Source organism: Hakea prostrata, chromosome 7 (assembly GCF_041222555.1).
Source record: "Hakea prostrata isolate BN-2017 chromosome 7, UWA_Hpros_2, whole genome shotgun sequence".
Classification (NCBI taxonomy): domain Eukaryota; kingdom Viridiplantae; phylum Streptophyta; class Magnoliopsida; order Proteales; family Proteaceae; genus Hakea; species Hakea prostrata.
The window spans coordinates 10749089-10770864 of NC_142606.1; the positions used below are offsets into that span (position 1 = coordinate 10749089).

Consider the following 21776-nt stretch of genomic DNA (forward strand, 5'->3'; position numbering starts at 1 on the left):
AAATTTTTTTTTTATTTTTTATTTTTTCCAAAAAGTGTTTTTCACCGTGAGCCCCACTAATGTGTGTGGTCAAGAAGCATGGGAGGAGCACTTTGTGCTCCCCGTACGAGTCGCTGATCCGGACTCCAAAAAAGTCCAAACGATTAATATGTGATCAAGCCCCTAGTCAAGGCCAACAGTGATGGGTTCAATTGGTGTCATCTCTACGGATATGGGCCGATCCAATTTCCAAAACCCTGCCTGAAGTAAGGGATGTCAATGAAACCCTGTTGGCCCAAATGGCCCAGTCCCCCTGAACCCGGACCGGTCTCAGTCTGATTTTTCAACCTGAAAGACGGGCTTGGGTTACAAATCAATCATCCCTAACAAGGTTGGGGTGGGTTTGGGTTTAGCCTTGGACCAACCTGGCCCAACCCTACCCAACCCTGAACACTAGTTTAATTTAAATTGGCTTCAGAAAATCAAATATACCACTAATCCTAAATATGTAAATATACTCCCACATTCCCACGTCAGTGGTCGTATATATAGTCTTCAATCCCATCCCTCCAACTGTGGGTCAAATGGCCCAGTCCCCCTGAACCCGGACCGGTCTCAGTCGATTTTTCAACCCTGAAAGACGGGCTTGGGTTACAAATCAATCATCCCTAACAAGGTTGGGGTGGGTTTGGGTTTAGCCTTGGACCAACCCGGCCCAACCCTACCCAACCCTGAACACTAGTTTAATTTAAATTGGCTTCAGAAAATCAAATATACCACTAATCCTAAATATGTAAATATACTCCCACATTCCCACGTCAGTGGTCGTATATATAGTCTTCAATCCCATCCCTCCAACTGTGGGTCAAGAAGAGATCTCAAGTCTTTAGTCTCTGTCTCTCCAATTCTTAGATCATGGAGCTTACTTTTAATACTTCAGATAAGAAGTGATAAAAATTAGGGTCGACGTCAAGGAAAATTAAGGCCAACTTGACCTTTTATGGGTTATACAGGGCTAATCCCACGGCCCGACCCTATCAGGGTTAATCAAGGCTGGCCAGGCTTAGAGAAACCCGGGTCAGGTTTGGGTTGAGAAGTTTTAAACCTTCACAGGATTGGATAAGATTTGGGTTTTAATTTCAATATTTTAGGGTTAGGGTTTAAGGCAAGCCGGACTCAACCCGCCCCGTTGACTCTCTTGGCTGATGGATGAATAGAGAAGCCTAGGGTTTTAGGATTTTACCGGCCCGATGGGGCTCAAACACAGACGCGCGTGAGCGAGTGGAATTCATGTTTTTGGTTCGGTAGCGCTGTGTCGGATTCGGAGAAGAGAAAAATCGTTCACCCTATTCAACGGAGAGATACTGATAGAAGAGACGGAGGTGACTGAGAAGGGAGTCGGAGAGAATTAGGTCAATTCGTTCTTGCCATGGTTATTGTCGAGTTTTAGTATCTTCTATTTTTGTGATTTCTAAACGGAGATAGAGAGAAGAAGCCCTACATGGAAGAAGAGAAGGCTAAAGACCTTGTTCTTGTTGCAAGAAAAGCTTGTTTTGGTCTCCCAACAGCTTGTCCTACTTGCTTGCCTGTGTATTTCTATCTCAGATTCGCTAACCTGCCTTTCGATTTGCAGTTCAATGTAACTCAACCTGATTCAGGTAACTTCGTTTTTCTCATTCAATGTCTACATATTGGAAGCTTGTCTATTAAACGATTTTCCTTTGTATTTGGTAATTCGCATCATACTTCTAAATTAGTCTGAGATGCTGGTGTTAGAAAAAACTGTTTTTTACGGCTAAGTTTAATTCATTCATGGTATTTGGATTTGCACCCTGTATCTTGTTGGTATGATCCCTGCTGTTTCTGAAGTGTTAGGATGCTTAGTATGTCAATCTTGTTTCACGATATTCAGAAAATTGGGTGATTTCTTCTGGTTTTTATGTTTTCGGATCCTCAAAATGAAAGAACTTTTTTTTAGCAGATGAACTGAGAATGGGTATATATATGTTTCTTTTAATAGAGCAAAATAAAATACCAATTATCTAATACTATGCAGTCAAGGGGGGCCGAAGTCTGTCATTTTGGACTTCCACAAATGGTCTCCAAGTGCATCACCTCTTAGCAAACCTTCCAACCTCGGACCTCCTTTGTAACAGAGATCATGTCATAAAACATGAGCCATTCAATGTGGGTCAACTTAGCTGTTGTATTTAGTCTCTTGTGTCAATCAGTAAGGAAAAACCATGAAGCTGTTACTGGAAAATTCTCTTATAGTAAATATGCGAGTTTGCAAAGTTTGATTTGTTAAACAGCCACCAAGGGCATTTTGATTATTCTCCCCAAAAAGTAAGATTCCCAAGACAAAGACATTCGATAAGGTTTCAAGAAACTTTTTCCACCACGGTTATCAAGACCTACGGGTTGATCAGTGTATACAATATAGAAGCATGGTATTGAACAAAATGGTTCAAAATCTGGACCCATTCTCTGTTTTTCAAGTGTTTCACCTGGTAGAGAGGAAAAACTCCTTAAAACCCATGTTTCTTTTCTTAATCCAAAGCACATACATTTCTTGTTAGAGCAAAGCACTGGGGACTACCATAACGCATCTACAACAGCAAATGATTGCTTTCAAGCAGGATTTTTTAAGACTAAATTTAGAGGTATTACCTTTTTCCCCCTAGGTTTCAAGCATTACAATAGCTCTGTGATATGACTGTGACATTGAGATTGACAAACAGTTAATCAACCTTGGTTATGCCCTTGTATAAAAGGCTTAAGATTTTGATAAGGAGTTTTGAGTCTCAGATAGCTAATTTAGGTCCTCTGGACATGGTTCCCAGGAGGAGCAGAATACAGCACAACAATCAACCACGTTAGCCATGGGGAGTCCTAATTATTAGAAGAAGAAATGAAAAGTATTTAAAGGATGGTACGTCAAAATGCAGGGGCAGAGGTACCATGGGAAGTATGTGCATGATTGCATCAGTGTCAGGGCTCATAGAGTAATGGGACAAAGTCTACTTCTGATCTTTGATGTGGTTGACTTCCCAGGTTTGATCTCTTGTACACACTGAGGAGGTAGTGTTATAAATAAAAAAGAAAAAAAAAAAGTTGAACGCCACTATTATTAATATAAATCTGAAGATTGCTATAACTTCTGTCAAACTGTCTGCTCCGAATTGGAAATAGATGGAAATCATCTGATCTATACATACAAGCCAGCCAATCCCTCAGTTGACAAATCAGAGCCTTGTTTTTGGATCACCTTTGTCGTCCTTGTCCAATTTGAACTATGATTCTAAATATTAAATCGTTTGTAGTGAATATCAGATGTTTTGTTTCGTCTTTGATGCATATGAAGCAATTTCCTGTCAGGATCTTGTGCATTTTCTTTGGCAGTGTTAACAGATACTGCTTCTTATCTCTACTACCATAATCATGATTTCTTGTTGGTTTTACTCATGTTAGATCAAATTCCCTATGTTGAATATGGCAATTTTGTGGCCTACAACAATGAGAAGGGTGGAGTCATTGAAACTTTAAAGGAAGATGGCATTGTTGATCTAGACTCTGGCCTCCCAATTCACACTGTCCCTGAGTTGATTTCAATGAAGGCTATGATCAGTTCATGGCTTGTTGATTCAGTGATGTACGAACTCTGGATCAGGTCTGACGGAAGTACTGCTCATAAGATATATTACTCTGACCTCCCATGGCCAATTGGAAAGATTCTTTATCATAAACAAGTTTATGCAGTGAAACAGTCACTTGGCATCACAGAAGTCAACACCGAGCGAAGAGAAGATGAGGTATTGACTAATGTCTTCCTCATTACCCTTTCTGTATCATGTAATTTTAATGTTTTCATTCTTTCAATTAACATCTCCATTGCTATCATTCAGTCTCTCTTCCAAATTATACACGTTTTACAGAAGATCTATATTTATTTATTTATTTTTGCCTCATTACTATATTAAAGTGCATACTAGTGGCTTTTAGCTTGAGGGTCTTCTGGGTAATAAGCTTAATCAACATTTTGACAGATTTATAGGAAGGCAACAATTGCATACGAGGCACTATCAACAAAGTTGGGAGAGCAGACGTTTTTCTTTGAAAATAGGTGACACTACTTTTGAAGCTTTATGAAATTTGTATCTTTTCTAAGTTTGTAACTGACTTTGAAGATTGTACTTTCAACTAATTAATGATTTACTAATGTTTTTCAGACCAACAAGCTTGGATGCAATATTTCTTGGACATGCTCTTTTTGTTATGCAAGCCTTACCTGTAAGCTCTCTCTCTCTCTCTCTCTCTCTCTCTCTCTCTCTCTCTCTCTCTCTTTGGGGGCTTCATTTTATTTTTAGAAGTTGAGCACTGGCTATCTAGAATTGGAAGAGGCTTTGTCCGTGCTGTCTATTGGATATAGATTTACTTCTCCTTGATTTTGCAACATGACTTCTAAAAGTGAAAATAGGTCTCTGATTTGCCTCGCACATTCTATTGTCACCAACAAGTTGAAGGTGTAAGTCATTTCTCATCAGTCATTCTCTGTTGATGAGAAAAACTTAGATCAGTTCGTTATCCTTAAGCCTTACAAGGAGCTTGATATTGATTATAGCTAGCAAAGAAATAGTGATGTGATCTTGAGTTCAATAACACTATTTGTGATTACTACAGACCTGCATTAAATTAGTTCAATGGGAAACCTAATTATTGTGAGCTTTGAAGATCCTCTTTGGAAACAAAACAGAATCGGAAGCTTGGTTGTCAAGGCGGCAAGGCAACCAAAGCAGTTTGGGCTCCGCCTAGGTGATTGGGTGACAAAGCGGCGCCTAGGAGGCAATAAGGCGACCAAAGCGATTGGGTCAAAATTTTCAATAAACTACTGTTAAACTGATGAATATCTATTATAAGGTAAACTAACATTCAAGAATCACATTCATCAAAGAAAAAAAGCATTCAAGACTCATAATTGTGAAAGAGTATCCAAAAAAGAACACAAACATAAGTTCATCTCATCAAGCATTATAACATATGAGTTATGACTACGAACTACATCATCAAGTTATATGTATGAAAATGAAAGTAGTAATTCTACATTTTTGCTTACTTCTATGATAGTGTGATGCCAAATAAGTGCATTGTCCATATAATGATTCATTGATTCCTGATTCCGAAATGACTAACTATTAAGTTTGTATATGGCTTTGTAGAATAAAATTTTATTAAAAAAAATCAAGAAAATAAATTATTATGTACAAAATATCAAAAAAGCGACCGCTTTGGCGTTTAGGCAGCAATAAGGCACACAAGACGACAAAGCGATATCGATTAGGCGAAAAAATGGCTGAAAAATTGTATGTCAACAAAGTAGAGGCAAATAAGGTGGTTGAATTGAATACTATGATTGGAAGTAAGCTGGAAGCAATTATCAGGCAGTGGGTATTGCGGTTAAGGTGGAAAAATGAAGGGGGGAGGGTGTTGGGAAAATAAAGTGGAAAAAAAATGGAATGAAGGTAGTTATCAAGTTATGTATAACAGCAAGAGAGATTTCATTGTAGATATTAAAAAAAAATCATTTTTTCCCTCATGAGTCGTGATAGTAAAACAGTGGTGATCCAGGCTGAATTCAATGAGTCAGCATTGGTTGCTGAATTTAATCCAACAGGGAAGGGGTTGAGCAACCAAATCCAAGGTTTGGGTCACCTGTGGATAAGAATGCTCTCTCAAATCGAGGCCAATAAAACTTGCAAACAGTGAGTTTCAACCTATGGATTCCCAAATCTGTCATTGACAGAAATGACCAGTACAATAACTTTAGATTATTGATGACAAACAAATGCTGAATGATCAGAGGGACACTGGGAAAAGCCACAGCTAGCTAAGTTTATAAAACCTTCCTTCGGTGCACACATAGTTAGCTTTATTCATTTTATAAACTTTCCAAGCACTTCCCTGGAGCAATATACCCAGGCTGTGCTCCATATAAACCTCTTCATGCAACTCATCATGTAGAAATGCATTCCTGTTTGACTGGCTATTGGGTTATACGTACAACTACAACAAGACAAAGATCCTGTTACACAATTTTGATTTGTTATGGTCAGCTATGGCTTGTTGTGGCAAATTCACAACTAGGCTGTTGATCTGTGACCAGATTTTTATTTAGTTAAACGGAAAAAAAATATCTTATTGACCATGGTGAAGATATACTAACTATTGGTGTGTCATTACTCCCTTATTTCCCTCTGCTGCCTATTGTATGAAGTCCAAAATACCCTTAGCAGTATAGTAGGAGTCTCACTCAACTACCAGAATCGACAGAGTAAGAGATTCTTTCTTCACCCTGAATTAAGGGAAACCTGGTTTGTTAAATCTAGTTATACTATTAGTTTTATTTTGAGTCTACTTGTTACATTATTTTTCTGCTTTAACTAGAAAAGGTTTGGTCATTCATGGGAGTTGCCGTATGGTAATTAGATTCCTACTAGAAATTTTACTGCTAAAGAGAGTCCACTTTCTAGATTTCTTAATATTTGATTGATACCAAAATCTAATCTTGTTTTTGGGGAATGGTAGTAGATGCTAAATAAAAAGGAACCGGCAGAGAAAGATTCTACAATCCAGCAACCGTCATCAAGAGAGGAAGAATGAAAGAGAAATAGGGCCGCATTCTTTTATGTTAATAAATTCGGCATCTGTGCTCTCAGGAAAAGGGAAACAATTACTTCTGACTTCACTGGGTCATTTCCAAGAATAACAGCATTGGCCCTGGTTGGCTGTTTACAATTTTGTTTGTGGTGTTAAGTAAATTGAGCCTTACAACATTGGGGTATTTTTTTGGAGTAAGAACGATGGGCAATTTATTGTTTGTTAATTTTCTTGGGTATTTGTTTGGAGTAAGAACGATGGGCAATTTATTGTTTGTTAATTTTCTTGGTAGTGGCCTGATGATGCCTCTTGTTTGAATTTCTATATTTCTGTTTCTTTTCCACTTTCGTTTCTTTGACATTAGTTCATCAATCTATTTGTTTTTTACTTGTACTTCTTTGACATTAGTTCATCAATATTAATACCTTTTTTCTTAGTTTCTTCATTCCTCCAACCCACTCCCAAAGGTTTTGTCTGTGAGAAGTTGATACAGTTGTTGCATTTAATATCCCTGCTGTCATTGTGGAGCAACTTTTACTTTGTGAATTTTAATTGTTATCGTGTGTTACAGGATACTTCGGTATTGCGAAGCAAACTATTAGGGCATAGCAATCTCATAAGATGCATTGAAAAGTTTAAGATGGAGTTCTTGGAATCTGGTTCATTGCCTTCATCTCTTCCGCAGCAGTCTCCTTTTGAGCCATCATCATCATCGACTCCAAGAAGAGGAGGTCCTTCGAGTTGGAGTAAGATTTTTAATTGTTTTTACTCTTTTAATTAGTTAATATCTATGTTGAAGGGGGTAGGCTTGGATTAATCTTCCAAATATTCCCTTGTGTTTGTTTTTCTAATCATGTCAACAAAACCAAAATCTAAAATCTTGATAATTTTTTGTACTATAATCAAATCTGGCTTCATGCTCTTTGAACTGAGAAGCAGCTTGGGTGTCACTTCTAGAACAATGGAGGACACACTCAATTGCGTCTAAAGTAGACTAGAAAATGATAAGTCTACAAAATGAGAGTCTCTTCAAAGTGTTTCTCTATTCGTATTTATCCTCTAGAGTCACATGTCAACTCTTTGTGCATACTTCATACACCATGTAGGAAGAAGATTTGTTAGTCTTATGTGAGACCTATACTGCCCAACTATGTCAAACTTAAGCTGCTACTGTCACGGTATATTGATGTTTGTGTGATTGTTGCCACTTGAAGAGCTATAAGAAATTTGTGCACTGCTCCTCTGTTTTGCTTTGGGATAGTTTGTGTGTTTTTGTAACCATTCCTATCTTCCGTTGTAATGCTTCTCTAACTAGTAGTATTGCTTAACCCAGAATTAGCATTGTTATTATTTTTGCCTGCCATCTTATCAAAATCATGGCTTGGTTTACTAGGTTCAAAACCCCATAGCAAACCGAAGAAGGAGAAGACGGAGGAGGAAAAAACCTTCAGGAGAAGAGCCAAGTACTTCTTGGTGACACAATTTGTCGCTGTCCTTGTTTTTCTCTCTCTCATGGGAGGATCTGATGGTGCTGAACTCGATGACGATGAGGATGATGGCTTAAACTATGAAGAGTGAGGTGGGGCAATTTTGTATCCATTGTCTCATTGAAGTTGGCAATTTTTGCCCTTGCTACGAGTGTTGCTGCTGAGTAGATTGTACTTCATAGGTCATATCTTCATTTGAGAATGTTCACCCATTATTTTCATTCTTGCATTGGAAAATTTTGGTCATAATCTTTTGCATTACATCTGAAGCGTGAATGAGAGATTAGTTTTGCCTCCTTTCTCTTTTACCATGCAAATTGAAAAAGCTGTTAGTTGTTGTATGGTGGCTGGAGATACCAAACAGATGAATCTTGCACTCCCCTGTTTTATTTTATGACAATCAAAAGCACCATCTGTTTACTCGGGTTGTGATCATGTGATAAAAAAAATTTTAAGAACTAATAAAAACTGCATTTTTTTTTTCCATGTCTTTTATTTTTAATGGTGGATGTATACACACCAAAAGATTTGCAAATAGAAAATTCTCTGGATATCAACCAGAATGAGGCGTTCACTCTTTGAATCTTCTTACTAGTAAAGTTAAAGCCCAAATTAAAGGAAGGAGGCTTTTTGGTAACCCTCCGAAGAATTATCACTCCTTGAGAACGTTATCTTCGATTTGGGTTTGTTTTTCAGGTGGGTGAACAGTTGATTTGTGCAGTCTCATATCTTGGAGCAGGTTATATGCATTCTGGTCATTAGCACTGCAAACAGAGACCATTATAGAACTTCTCATGGATGAGCAAGAAAGCTATGCTACGATCAATTACAGTACCTGTGGTCTTCCAGTTACTCATGTCATGCAATATATTTCTGTGGATTTAATTTACAAGCTACAACATTTTAAAGTTCTTCATGCAACATAAATCAATCCTACAAGACGAGCTAAGAATTAAGAGCCCTTCTTTTTTCTCTTTTTTTTTTTGGGTCATATAGAGCCCGTTTAATGATCACAATGGAAAAAGAGCAAGTTTATCAGTTCAGTTAAATCCCAACAGCATCAAGAAGCTCAGAGTGTTGATACACAGGGACAAGAGAGTTGGCAACAATGGCACCACTAGCGGCTACTGCTGGGACTCCAATGCCTGGAAATGTGGAGTCTCCGCAACAGAAGAGTTGTGGGATTTGAGTTGAATGTCCAGAAAACGTGTCTTTACCAGCTTGTATGGCTGGTCCATATGTCCCTCTGTTCCTTCTCAAGAACCTCTGATGAGTCAGTGGTGTACCTATCAACTTCACCTCACAGCTATCACGGCTGAAGCCTGGACCAAGTACACGTTCAACTGCTCTCCACATTACCTGAATCGTAGAAGATTTGAAAGAGATGTAAGCTTACCACAATAAAATCCAGTAGTTCCAAGTAAAGAATAATTAAGCTTGCCAAATTACCTGCATTTCAGCAAATTATTCCCATCCCTCCCATGCAGTAAAAGAAACAATTTAAGGGGAAATTAAGTTAGATTAGACAGTCTCAGTGTTACGATCCTCATATCCTATAGGAGTTAAGCCCCAAATTTCAACAATGAAACAAACACATTATATTTTGGGTGACAACAATAACTTTGAAGGGTCTGAAAAACTAATCCATTAATTGGCGTCCAGGAATAAAAACAAATAATCACTGAAAAAAAAAATGAAAATGTAGCAGCTGGACTAAGAGGAATAGTACTTGGTGAAATTGCAGAAATGTAGGTTATGCCCAGGTATTATCATGATGTGTGATTCTCAGTTTATGGTTACATTAACAAAAAATAGGTTAAAATATTGGAAATCTACCATTATTCAGGATGTAATGAACTGCAAAAAATAGATTGGTCTTCTAGGGCATATGGTTGTGATGCAGGTCAAGAAGATGGATCTGCTTGTAGTGAGCAGTACGGATGAGAGAATAGGAGGAGAGAGAAATAGAAGAAGCAACAGCTTCAACACAACCAAATGCTTATAGGAAATAGCAATGAAGAATCTTATATACCAGGGCAAAGAAATATGTAACAAAGAAGCCACCAAATAAAACCCCACAATCCCACAAAATTCTCCTCTAGAACTTGGAAGATCATAACAGAATACTATCCAAATAGTGTGGTCAATATGTCTACCTCAACATATGTTGGTCAACCCTCAATCAATTACTTCTAAGGGAACCAGTAATCTCGACCTACATAGAAGATCATCATCTAGAAAACCTCAGAAAAAAAGGGCCTCATTACTCATACTAGTTAAAAGATTATATCAGGCTGAATTTTGATTGAAAAGGGTCGAAATTGAAATCCTGAACCATGGTTTATTCATTTATCCCATACAGAGGACAGCCAATGTAAATTGGATCCTTATCTATGAAAGGCCAGATGGGGGCATGCCCAGGTGCAACAATATAAGCTTGGATTGACCACATGAAGATATGGATTTGAGACTGAAGGTGGTCCCCTTCATGTGGAACATGCCAAATTCAAGATGAAGTCCGGTTCAACCATCCCAGGATGCTGCAGAGACAAGACTTGCACCAGTTTATAGCATTTTACCATAGAATATGCAGTAGTGGAGGAAGAACATTGAGTTGCTAGAGCTGCAGCAAGTGACTCATTTCTTTCACTCATAGTCTTATAATCGTCAAAGCAATAAAAGTAAAAACAATAGCACAGTATAAAGAGATGACAACTGTATTGAGGTTTAGGGTCGGTTTATGTATGCTGATCCGTATAAAGATCCATCCACTCAGAAAAGGAGAAAAAAACATTAAGAGGATGACAAGAAGTACTGGTAGATATCTTTACATACCTCTGACCGTTCGGCCTTTAGTCTTTTATATACAAGGCTTCTACGATCGAGTCCTTCCCACAACTCAAATGGTTCAGTTCCTGGAGTATAGGCATGCAATACATGTTTTCCGGGAGGTGCCAAATCTGGGCTCAGTACACTAGGTACAGAGATCAAGACTACATTCTGATCAGCATCAACTCCTCTGTTCCAGTCATTTACAACTATGTGATGGATACCCAAATCTTCAGGGACTCCCTAATTATAACATGAGTACTCAAAATTGTTAATGAAATTAATCTTACAACTATAAAAGACCATAATTAACTTTAAGTGACAAATTTGAAAAACATGAGTGCAGCTCAATGTTGATAGTATTTACAACACATAAATCATGTTTATGGAATAAGTATTAATAGTGATGGAATCAACTACTGATACAGTCTCCAGCACATAAAAGTTTCATTGCAGAAGGTGGGGAAGATTTATACAAGTATTCTCTACACACAACAACTAGCAATAGTGCAATTGTTTTCAATTCTCTATGTTTGTTCTAAAGGATAGATGCGAAAACTATAATTTCTAGTGTTGCATCTAAGGAAGTCGACCAACAATCCAAGAAGTGTCTGCAAACACAATTTCTTTCAACTTTGAAGATTCTTCCACATAATAATTATTAATCACATGCTTTTTGAGTCGGAATAAATTCTACCAGTCACCTTGAGAAGAAATTATTATTATTAAACATAACATTGGTCAGCGTTGCAGTTTCTATCAACAGGGAGGCCCAAAAGTTCCAACTGAACTGAGGTAGAAGATATCAACCACCCTTGACATAGAAAGATGTTCTCCATGTACATGTTATTGAACTCTACTAGTTCAAAACTGATATTGGTAAAGCTTCTTAGGCACTCTAATATTAGATTTAGTTCCCTTGGGTAGAAAATATGATAGTTGACTCCACTTAAGAGCTTTTCATGTCACCCTTTAGCTGTCAACTTTTAGCATAGCAGTCAAGGTATTTCCTAGGTGGTAGCATCCAGGCTTTTTCTTGGGTCTGAAGCATCAGGACACCTTGTTGGCATTTCATCAGTTTATGTCAATTTCTTTTTCTTTCTTTTTTGGTCAAATATGCTTACATTATAGCCAATTTTCATTGATGGGAAGGGGGCAGCAACTGTAAGGTTGCTACATTGTGACCAAGTGTTTGCCAGTTTGAGTCATGAAACAGCCTCTTTGTGAAAGCTGAGATAAGGTTGCATACATCATGAGCCTCCACTGACCTGCAGTTGTGGAAGCCTCACGCACTGGATACACTCTTTTGGAAGGCATCCAAGGAAAAGGACAGTGTGGATCATTTCACTACCCCGTATGAGAGGGAATATGAAAGGGCACAGAAGGACTGGGCAGCATTCCTTTTGCCTTCGTTATGTGGTGATTTTCTCATATTAGATCATTACAGATAAACATACGCTGCATACTGAGGACACCTAGGCGATGCCCTGTCACCTAGGCATCCGACCAATGCCTTGGGTCGCCTAATCACCTCGTCAATAAGCTTGTTAGTCATTTAGCCAAATACCACCAAAAGCTTTGGCAACTGAAGATGGCAGAAGAAGGCCTCAGGAAATAACTGAAAACAGGTTCAAGTCAAAACGTGAAATTCAGTTACTAGTTGCCTCAAATGCGGAACTTTTTTCTCCTTACAGAACTAGCATATAGATAAGTTACTTTTGGGATGCTAAGGCCTGTATATGACAAAGATGGTGTCCATACCCAAAAGACAAGGTCAATGAATAATGAAAATTCAAGCAGTGGTGGAAATACATTGGAACTTCTAAATTAAAATCACATTTCAGGCTAACAGCCCATGAGTGGAAATATCACGGAATGTATACCAGAAACCAACCGATTAATGGCTTGGTGGCTTTGTAATATAATAAGCAATCCCTTGGAAGTCTACTTAAAGCAGTCGATCAACTAGGCAGCCTTCCTCAAACTTATCATTTATTGACTAGCCAATAGAGTCCCTCATTGCCAAGCCAGTATTTTATTGCCAAAATAAACTGGTCAACTGTGCCCACTGATCAGACAATGCAAAGAATAGACATGCATGACCTCTCTTTCTCTTTGGTCAAGTCTCCTGGACTGCAACAGGCCTAAGCATAGGTTTCAATGGGTTTTCCAAATTTCCATCACATTGAACTGGAAGAAACGTGGGTATACAGACTCCATTAACTAAAAGGGTATCTTCAGGGACAACAATAACTTTTATGGTAACTCAAAAGGCTATTATGTGCAATTATTTAGAGGAACTCTGACTAAATTGATGGTGATCTGTCAACTAATGTTCAATTAAGAAAGGCTACTTCAACTCACCTTCGCATCAAAACCCAAATGGAGATGCATGAATGATTCACATTGTGGTGTTGCTTTAATTCTTTCCTTGTATAATTTGGGAATGGCTTCTTCAGGTAGCAGATTTAAAGTGTCCCACATGGATGCATTGCTGACCACGGCCTTCTTAGCACGTACAAACTGCAGTATGCATGTTAGAATGTTTTGGATATTTGAAAATACAGCTCAATAATCAACGCTTTTGGAGGCCTTACTGTGATTTAGGTTACTTTACCTGACCATTTCTTAGTTTTACCCCAACAGCTCGACCACCTTCAACAACAATTTTTTCAACATGAGTTCCCAAGGAAAGCCTGCCACCAAATTTTTTCAACCCCCGCACAAGAGCATCAACGACTGCCCCAGTCCCATGAATAGGATATTCAAGTGCACAACCTGGTTTGTACCATTCAGCAAACATGTACACCTGGAAATTGGGAATTAAAAGTAAAATATGGTGAAGATAGGAAATATTTATTCCAAACAACAGAATTTCCACAGATGTACTATACTGTCTGAGAAAAAAAATATAATGACTAAATTTGAAGGTTCCATCGGTGCATTTTGTAAGGACCTTGACTGGTTCTTGCCCATTCTTGTAATCCAATCTTACCTTCACCTGGGTGATGGCTAACTGTTTCTTAATTATTCAACTAGAAATTTTTTGACAGTACTCTTTTCTTTAGTAGGTATAAGAACAGATTTGAGGCTTAACATCAAGGGATTTTAATGATTTAGGTTTTCAACACTGATTCTGAAATAAGCAATGTAACTTCTTTAAACTTAAATTACATAGTTACCATCTCTGCTGAGAGTGTACCATTAGATTTCACTCCTGCAAGTAGAAAACATAAAAGATCCACCCAGTTTCGTACAAAAGGGTCTTTCAACTCCAAGGAATCCATAATCTCTGAGAAGGGCCTGAGAAGCTTCGTAGCACCAAGAGCTCCCTGAGGTCCCATTTGGATGAAAGATTTCAAGAGTGAAGGAGCATATCTAGCTGCTGCTGTGGAGAGAACACCCCAATCACCACGGATGGACAAGGGAGGTAGAGCCATAGCAGCAGCTGACATTGGAAGCACTGCATCCTGCAGATGAATTGTGGACACCACTTGAGAGATGGAGAGACTAAGATGAATTATAATGATGAGAAACTAACAATGAGCTTCCATTAAAAAATGCAAATATGAAGTTTCAATGGACTGTTTCATGAGATTTTAAAATTTTAAACAGAAATATAAGGAGGGTTATAACTGCAGTCACTTCTCATAGCCAATTTGGTCAGAGAAGTTATGTACTCACTAGAAGTTTCCTCCATTCCTTCACAGCATCCATACTTGCATACTTTTCCAGGTCCTGAAGAAACATATGGTTTCACCGAGAACATTAAAACTTATAACTAAAAAATTCACTTAAAACAATATGACTGAGTTGTATCAATATTTTCCAGAAAATAAAAGATTGGCAAACTTCATGGATGATCAAAATTGTATATTCTTTTATTTTCTTTTTTTCAAGTAATTAACATCTAAAACAGGTAAGGCACCCTTCTTCTTTCCCACTATTTTTGCTTTTATTTATTTCTCTGGGATTAATGTCAATGCATAAAAATTCTAGATACCCTGGTTTCACACTATAACAAACAAAAGATATACCAGAAATGATAGACTACTAAATATAATTGATTTAACCAGAAATGACAGACTACTAAATATACTAGATTTTATGCTAGAAAACTAAGTCAAGGGCAATTGTTGTTAGTAAAAATAAAATTTTCATTGATATACTACAAAGACAGAAAATTCAAAAATTACTATGGTAGTACAGGGAGAAGATGCTTCCATTCTATGTTGAAAGAAATGAAAACAAAAATTCAGTAAAATTCCACCTTGAGAAATTCTGTAGGACCTATACGTGACAAAAATTCGCCTTCAGGTATGTACACCATCCATGAGTCATAAGAGGCGCATGGGATTGACTCACCTAATGCATCCAAAACCTACAAACAACACAGCACTTAATCATCTCAAATGGAGCCACAAAATAAAATCTTTTAGCAATTGCTAACATCTAAAACAAAGGCAGACAATTCTTTTCAAACTTAAGTAATTTTTATAAAGACAACTCACTGAATTAATCGTTCTCAGAACATAAACAATAAAAACTTCTGAATACAAGATAAAAATATCCAGAAATATTGAGCAATATGTATTATTCTAGGACTGGTGGCGGCACCAATAATGGAGAAAAGAAAAACAGAACGAAAAATGACAGAACAAAGCTTCTCAAACCAAGAATCAACAATATTGTAAATATCACCAACAACACCAGACCAAGAACCAATCTCGCAAGGATCAACGTTGAGGAGGATCTTCAGTAGAAAACCCCCAAGAACATACCCAGTACATTCTGTTGAATGAGTTTTGGTTTCAAAAACAAATGCAGGATCAAGTCTTTCCCTTGAACAGAAGATGCTAGTTCTGTTCTAATAAAGAAATTCAAATACAAAGAATCACCATTGGTAAGATGCCTAGCACAGTTTTAAATATTATGCTTGAATTAGTTGAGGCTGATCTTATTTCTGGTTTGCTGAGGCTTTTGTGATTTCAGTACTCACACTGAGAACAGTGATATCTTCCATTACGGGAGGGGCCATGATTTGGTGAATGGTAAAAGCTCAGTAAGGTAGTGTGACGATATGTGTTTCCAAGCATAAGAATAGCCAATTTGTACAACTGGAAAAGGTTGGACCAACCTGAATGCCATTCACACACAACCCCCCCCCCCCCCCCAAAAAAAACAGACCTTCTCTTCCCCTCTTCTAGGAGCATTTTCTTGCCCTGGGTACTTGAAAAAAAAGCATCCTGGTGCCCCAAGGCTCCCATTTCTGCAGCATCTGGCAGGGGCAAATATATACAGCTTTATCCTGCTTACTGAATCAGTTTTTGAGGTAGATAAATATCCAACTATTACTGTTGAGTTAGCCATTTTGTACAATTTCCTATTCTTTCCTTCTTTTTTGAAACAAGACGGATAAGCTAAATAATTATCCTTAAAGTGGGATAGGCTAAATAATTCCAGGCATAAAAAGGGCCATTTAGAAGATTTCGAATTTTTCAGAGGACTCGTTTTTTACGGATCGATCAAGTTGGAAAGGAGAGGCTGTTTCCTAGATTTAAACCCATAACCAACAAGTGGCACATAAACAATGGGTAAGATAGGAGGCTATTCATATTAAACTTGAAGTGTGACACTAAGTGGTTCTAAGGTCAGTAGAGAACTATAGATAAGTTCTAGTACATATTGAAAAAAGGCAACGGTAGAGATAGGTTACACAAAGCACTATAAAATCTGTTTCATAATTTTGAACATAAAAGTCCCACTTTGCTGCTTTGGTGGTCACGTGCTTTCATGAGAATTAGATTCCTTTCCCATTAACTACCCTGCCTCATATCACAGAATAAGAAAGATGCTAATAGCAGAACAACCAACCCAGTGGGGATAAAAACCTCTTCAACCCAAACCAAAACAAAACAGCCGAAAGGCAGAGCCACATAAACCTACAAGATAAGTATACTGGAAACATCACAAAATAATAACAGCCTCAAAACACAACCTCAGTCTAATGACGCCTAGCTCTGCCAAACCCTCTCTGCACAGTAATTACACACCATTATTCATTTTATTTCTTACATCCAACAACCATATAAATTTCCTTCTTGTTCTACCAAATCCCACCATCAAACAGTATTTCCTCTAGAAACTTCATTCTTAGATCTAATGCAATAACGCTTGGCAGGAACCCTCAGCCATGGACAGCCTTTCCAACCCAAGACTTAATCCTTGGGCACAAGATCTTAATGAAATCACAGGAATTTTAGCATACCAGATGCAAATTTGCAACCTGTTTTTCGTTCCTAAAACAAATCTTTAATTATTTCAAAAAAATTATCTATGTTATGGACCTTAGTCATCTTACTATTTCACGATTTTACTTAGAAACTCACTTCAGATTTGCATAATAACCCAATTATTTTCTTGAATTACACCAATAGTAAATCAGCCTTGGTGCAATAGTTAAGTAGCTTTTGTTCAAAAACAGACTCTCGGGCGAAGCAGGGGGCAAGGCTACATATATTTGCCCCTACCAGACCTGCAGTTGTGGGATCCTGATGGATGGGAATGCTCATTTTTCAGCTGTGGTCTTTATTCTTTTCTTTTGCAGTCTCATAGCCTGGTTCCTAGGCCTTGAATCTTGTACAGTCTCCCCACCCCACAACTTTTTCCCTGTGTTTGGCCCTGCTATTTACCCAGCCCTCAGGGCTTTGGTGATAAACCCTAGAAAAATATCCATATGTCCAGTCATACTCCTGTTAGCCTGATTTTCTCGAGCATATCTGTCAAGTGTTTGATGATATTGAGAGTTCAGATTCCTTTCTTTTAAAAGAAAAGTATTTGCTGATGAAAGTTTAATTCATCTATTCACAGCACCATATGTTCACAGGAAATAAAACCAGTGCTAATAAAAATCTAGAACTTTAAATACATTACATTTAATCCTTCTATAGACTCATTCAGGTTTGAATGTTATAGCTTGTATCTAAATTTTCCATGTTGATTATTAAATATAAAAATAAATTGAATTAGGATTATAACTTTATAAACTAGTTAAAAGAGACCATTCGACAGCTAAAAGAGAAGCATAGCAGGAGCCTAATGCACTAGGTAAGCCCTAATCATTAGTAACTTTACAAGATACTTCATGACCTTTGATAAGCAAGACATAAGAGAAGATTCTAGATTGTGAAGAAATCACTTCTTAAACAGGTCCACCCATTATTAAGGTTTCAGTTGTATATTAGACACCTTAAGAGAAGTGCACTCATCGTTCATATTCTGGTTTATTTTTCCAGTAAAATATTTATATTAAAGAAAGTATTCCTGATACGCATCAATAGATATCAAGAAGATTCATCATTTTTCACCATTTTGGAACAAGCTTTGCACCTTATGATAAGATGTTTCTCATGTCTGTTTAATGGACATGCAACATAAAATATATTGGGTTCAGAAACATAAACCAAAACCAAAAACATACAAACTCACAAACAAGAGAGAAGAAACATACAACCACTTGAAAAAGTACAAACACATGTATAGAAGATTCATATTAAGAATGCAAAATAGTTACTTGGGCAAGAGGATTCGCCTGGGGACCACGTGACTGAAATCCAGAGAAAAGAGATGGACCAGAGTCAAATTTATAGTCTTTGATCTTAAACGAGTGAGCAGCACCTCCTGGTAGGTCATGACTCTCTAATACAAGAACATCTTGTTTGTATCTAGACAAAAGTCCTCCACAACACAAGCCACCAATTCCACTCCCAATAATAACTACATCTGCTTCTGGCTTGCCTGCACTTCATTCATAAGTAACAATAGAATGTATTATTTGACACATTTATGAAACAATATCAGAAGGTATCACAACCTAGTAGAATAGAGGAGATAAATAATTAGATTGCCATAAGGAAGCAAACAGTCCATTTATGGGGCAGTCCTTAGCTATCAACATAAATAAGGTTGAGAGATATAATACCACCAGGATAAGTCATCTAGAACACTCTTTTGTCCCCAGGCAGTAAGAGTGCACTACATGGACTAAACCAGTAATATCACTAAAAGTCTTAGACTCTTAACTAAAACAAGGACATGAAACCAATGATGCAGGAGTCTGAAACAGTTTGTAAAACAGGTGGTGAGTCTCAAGGTCCTTTCAACTAGAAAAGAGGCCAATAGATTCCCCCCCCCCCGCAATTACTTATTTCTTAACTCCAACCCCCCCCCCCCTCCTTTCAATGCAAAATGCACCACAGGGATTGTATCATAATCACAAAACCAGGAAAGAACTCAATGCAAAGACGTATATTAGTGACACTAATTACTTGAAATGTACAAGAAAATGCCAGACTGCCATATCATATAGGCTTATGCCCGGTTTTCCTAGACCTTGCCTTCAGATTTCTGCAGTTATAAGTAAAAGCTGAACCACAAATTAATAGGTCTAAAGGACAATGCTTCTTGTCCCCGTGTATCATCTTCCTATTCAAGCTTGATTCGTATTCCAATTTCCTCAGCTTTGCAGTTCCAGAAAGTAAACGAGAGACAATTATATATCAAATTTCTCCAAATTTAAGTTTTGTAACTACCAAATTCACTCCCTGGTTCAATTTTCCTTCATCAACCCTACAAATTCACATGACGATATAAAACATGCCCTGGTTTTTTCAATACTCCGAGTTCAAAACAATGGGCATTTTTGAGAAGAAAAGGTAGAGAGAGACACCTGGGAAGGAAGTCTTCTGAAGAGAAGGATGACCGTTGGGTGAGGGTTCTTGTGCATTTGAATTTCGCGCCAAAATAGTAGAGCGTTTTGCAGGGGATTCAAAGTATGAGTATCGAGGGTGAAATTGGAAGGCGCATGTAAGCGCACCAAGCGCCATTGGAAATGAGGGACCAAAAAAACAGGGGTAGACTCCAACTAGCAGCAAACCTAAACACAATAACTCAAAAAATTGGGCCAAAATGAATGGGAAAGAAGAAAGCCACCTACCACAAGATATCATGATGACGTGGCTTCTTAAATAGCCACCTCAGTTTTATCCGAGGAGAAGTACTAGAAGTCATGCCTGCTCCCATAGGTTTTACCACCACAATCACGAAAATATTTAAAAAAAAAAAACCCTATCACCCATCTTGGCCCCCCATATTTTGGGGTGGAAAAGCACAGGGGGCTCCCGCAGGTCACAAATCCGGACTCGTCAGGATCACCTCTCTGCTGGCGGGAGCATAGACTTCTCCCATAATGTTTTTCTACCATACATTTGATGCGGAACTGTAGATTTTTTATTAAAATTAAGTTTCAAAATTGGGTTTTACATTTCTTTTATTTAATTGTTTTGTTAGTGTGTGGGACCCATGAGGTAAAGGTGGTAATAAAGCACCCATGAGAAAATGAGGCTCTTCATGACCTTGATTACGAGGTTCTTCATGACATTGATGATGGCTCTTAAAAGTCTTGATTTTAATGATGAGGTGAGCTTACTTATAGGGTGGAATTTACTCAAATTCTAACTATTGGCCTTCAATTATCATTTCAATTTCATAACCTTTCATGGTTATTACCATGAGTGGGGCTAAGGTTATTGAATGAATTAAATCTAATTCATACAAAATAGATGAATATGAGAGTTAATTCTCCATTTAGTGGGGAGGTTAGGTTAAGGTGATTTATTCTCATTAAGGGAGAAGGGACAAGCGCATTGATTCTCCATTAATAGGGAATTGATTCTTTCCCTTGTAAGGAGGTGAGTCATCGTGATTCAATGACCCAATTCATTGCCTTGAGAATTTCAAGGGGTGTAAGGTGTGGTTTGGGTCTATATAATCCAACCCTTTCATTGCATGTGGTGTGTAATAGAGACACTCCTCGCATTTAAATTATTTGTTACTTATTTTAAAAGTTTCTTCCTTTGAGTTTATCTAAATATTGTGCTCTAGCTTTTGGCTCATTGAAGGTACTAGAAGAACTACATCATCTTATAGTTGGAGGAGGTGGTGGTGCGAAGAACCATTGGTAGTAGGGTGCATCAATTACTTTAAAGACAGCACTCAATGTGTGACTCAACTTCATTCATCGGTGGTTCGTTCGATTGCAACATCAAACTCTTCGGATTAGCTAAGGATCTTCATCTTTCAATTCTATTGCCATTTCATTATTGTGTTTTGTAGAATTTGTAATACAATTACCCAACAGGAACTCACGTCTAAATAATAATAGAATAATTCAGAGGTAGAAACCCTAGTGGGTCTTGCACAAAATAAGTTCGGTGGAGAAGTGTCAAGGCCGACAAGGAGGCCAATCCAAACCGAACTTCAGGTCATGCTTTCTAGTTGGATATTCTTCTTGGAAGGATTCTTTTAAATGAATTGTATGATTTAGTCACGTGTAATATTCTAATCTAAGAAATTAGGGTAATTCAGTAGACGCTCTTAGATTAAAATATTACATGAAAGATTAAATCGTATAACTTATTAGGCACTCATTAGGAAATTCCCCCTAAGAAGGGGAGCTAGTAAGTTTGGTAATGACTACCCATGGTAAAAACTTCATTTTAACCACAAAATTGAATGTATGATACTCCACGGCATGGGCCAGACATAGCATTTATGTAGATGATACTTATCATTAATCATATTTTATTAATTGAAGATCAAGAATATAGTTCACCTAATCAATAGTGTATAATTGGCAATAAATAGGAGAAAATTTACTACATATTCTTTCTAAGTACATTATTTGTTATCATTTAGCTTTCTAAGCAAGATCACAAATTTAATTTTGATATGACAAATGTTGCATTTAGCACCTTTTGTCTTTCACCA

The 21776-nt window shown here is 37.6% G+C and overlaps 2 protein-coding genes across 2 annotated transcripts; one reads left to right on the plus strand and one right to left on the minus strand.

The window, feature by feature from the left end:
* Nucleotides 1-1196: 1196 nt before the first annotated feature.
* On the plus strand, nucleotides 1197-9203 carry LOC149009692 (metaxin-like protein). The gene is made up of 6 exons (XM_089160801.1): nucleotides 1197-1637; nucleotides 3451-3791; nucleotides 4026-4102; nucleotides 4209-4269; nucleotides 7205-7379; nucleotides 8027-9203. Exons 1-6 carry the CDS (start codon nucleotides 1481-1483, stop codon nucleotides 8209-8211), a joined length of 996 nt encoding a protein of 331 aa, XP_089016927.1. The 5' UTR covers nucleotides 1197-1480; the 3' UTR covers nucleotides 8212-9203.
* On the minus strand, nucleotides 9095-19894 carry LOC149009693 (FAD/NAD(P)-binding oxidoreductase family protein). The gene is made up of 9 exons (XM_089160800.1): nucleotides 19678-19894; nucleotides 18523-18746; nucleotides 15220-15330; nucleotides 14634-14687; nucleotides 14132-14419; nucleotides 13567-13758; nucleotides 13314-13472; nucleotides 10956-11192; nucleotides 9095-9479 (listed from the first exon to the last, which is right to left on the minus strand). The coding sequence occupies exons 1-9, from the start codon at nucleotides 19832-19834 to the stop codon at nucleotides 9165-9167; spliced, it is 1737 nt and encodes a 578-aa protein (XP_089016926.1). The 5' UTR covers nucleotides 19835-19894; the 3' UTR covers nucleotides 9095-9164.
* Nucleotides 19895-21776: the final 1882 nt, after the last annotated feature.

Bases quoted from the DNA above. Each gene is read 5' to 3' on its own strand.
- LOC149009693 (XM_089160800.1), bottom strand. From the start codon at position 19,834: ATGGCGCTTGGTGCGCTTACATGCGCCTTCCAATTTCACCCTCGATAC. The intron at 14,420-14,633 runs GTGAGTACATAA...ATTCATCTGCAG, and splicing joins AGGAATGGAGGAAACTTCTA to GATGCAGTGCTTCCAATGTC. The intron at 9,480-10,955 runs GTATGTAAAGAT...TCTACGATTCAG, and splicing joins TAAAGGCCGAACGGTCAGAG to GTAATGTGGAGAGCAGTTGA.
- LOC149009692 (XM_089160801.1), top strand. From the start codon at position 1,481: ATGGAAGAAGAGAAGGCTAAAGACCTTGTTCTTGTTGCAAGAAAAGCT. The intron at 1,638-3,450 runs GTAACTTCGTTT...TACTCATGTTAG, and splicing joins TGTAACTCAACCTGATTCAG to ATCAAATTCCCTATGTTGAA. The intron at 4,103-4,208 runs GTGACACTACTT...AATGTTTTTCAG, and splicing joins ACGTTTTTCTTTGAAAATAG to ACCAACAAGCTTGGATGCAA.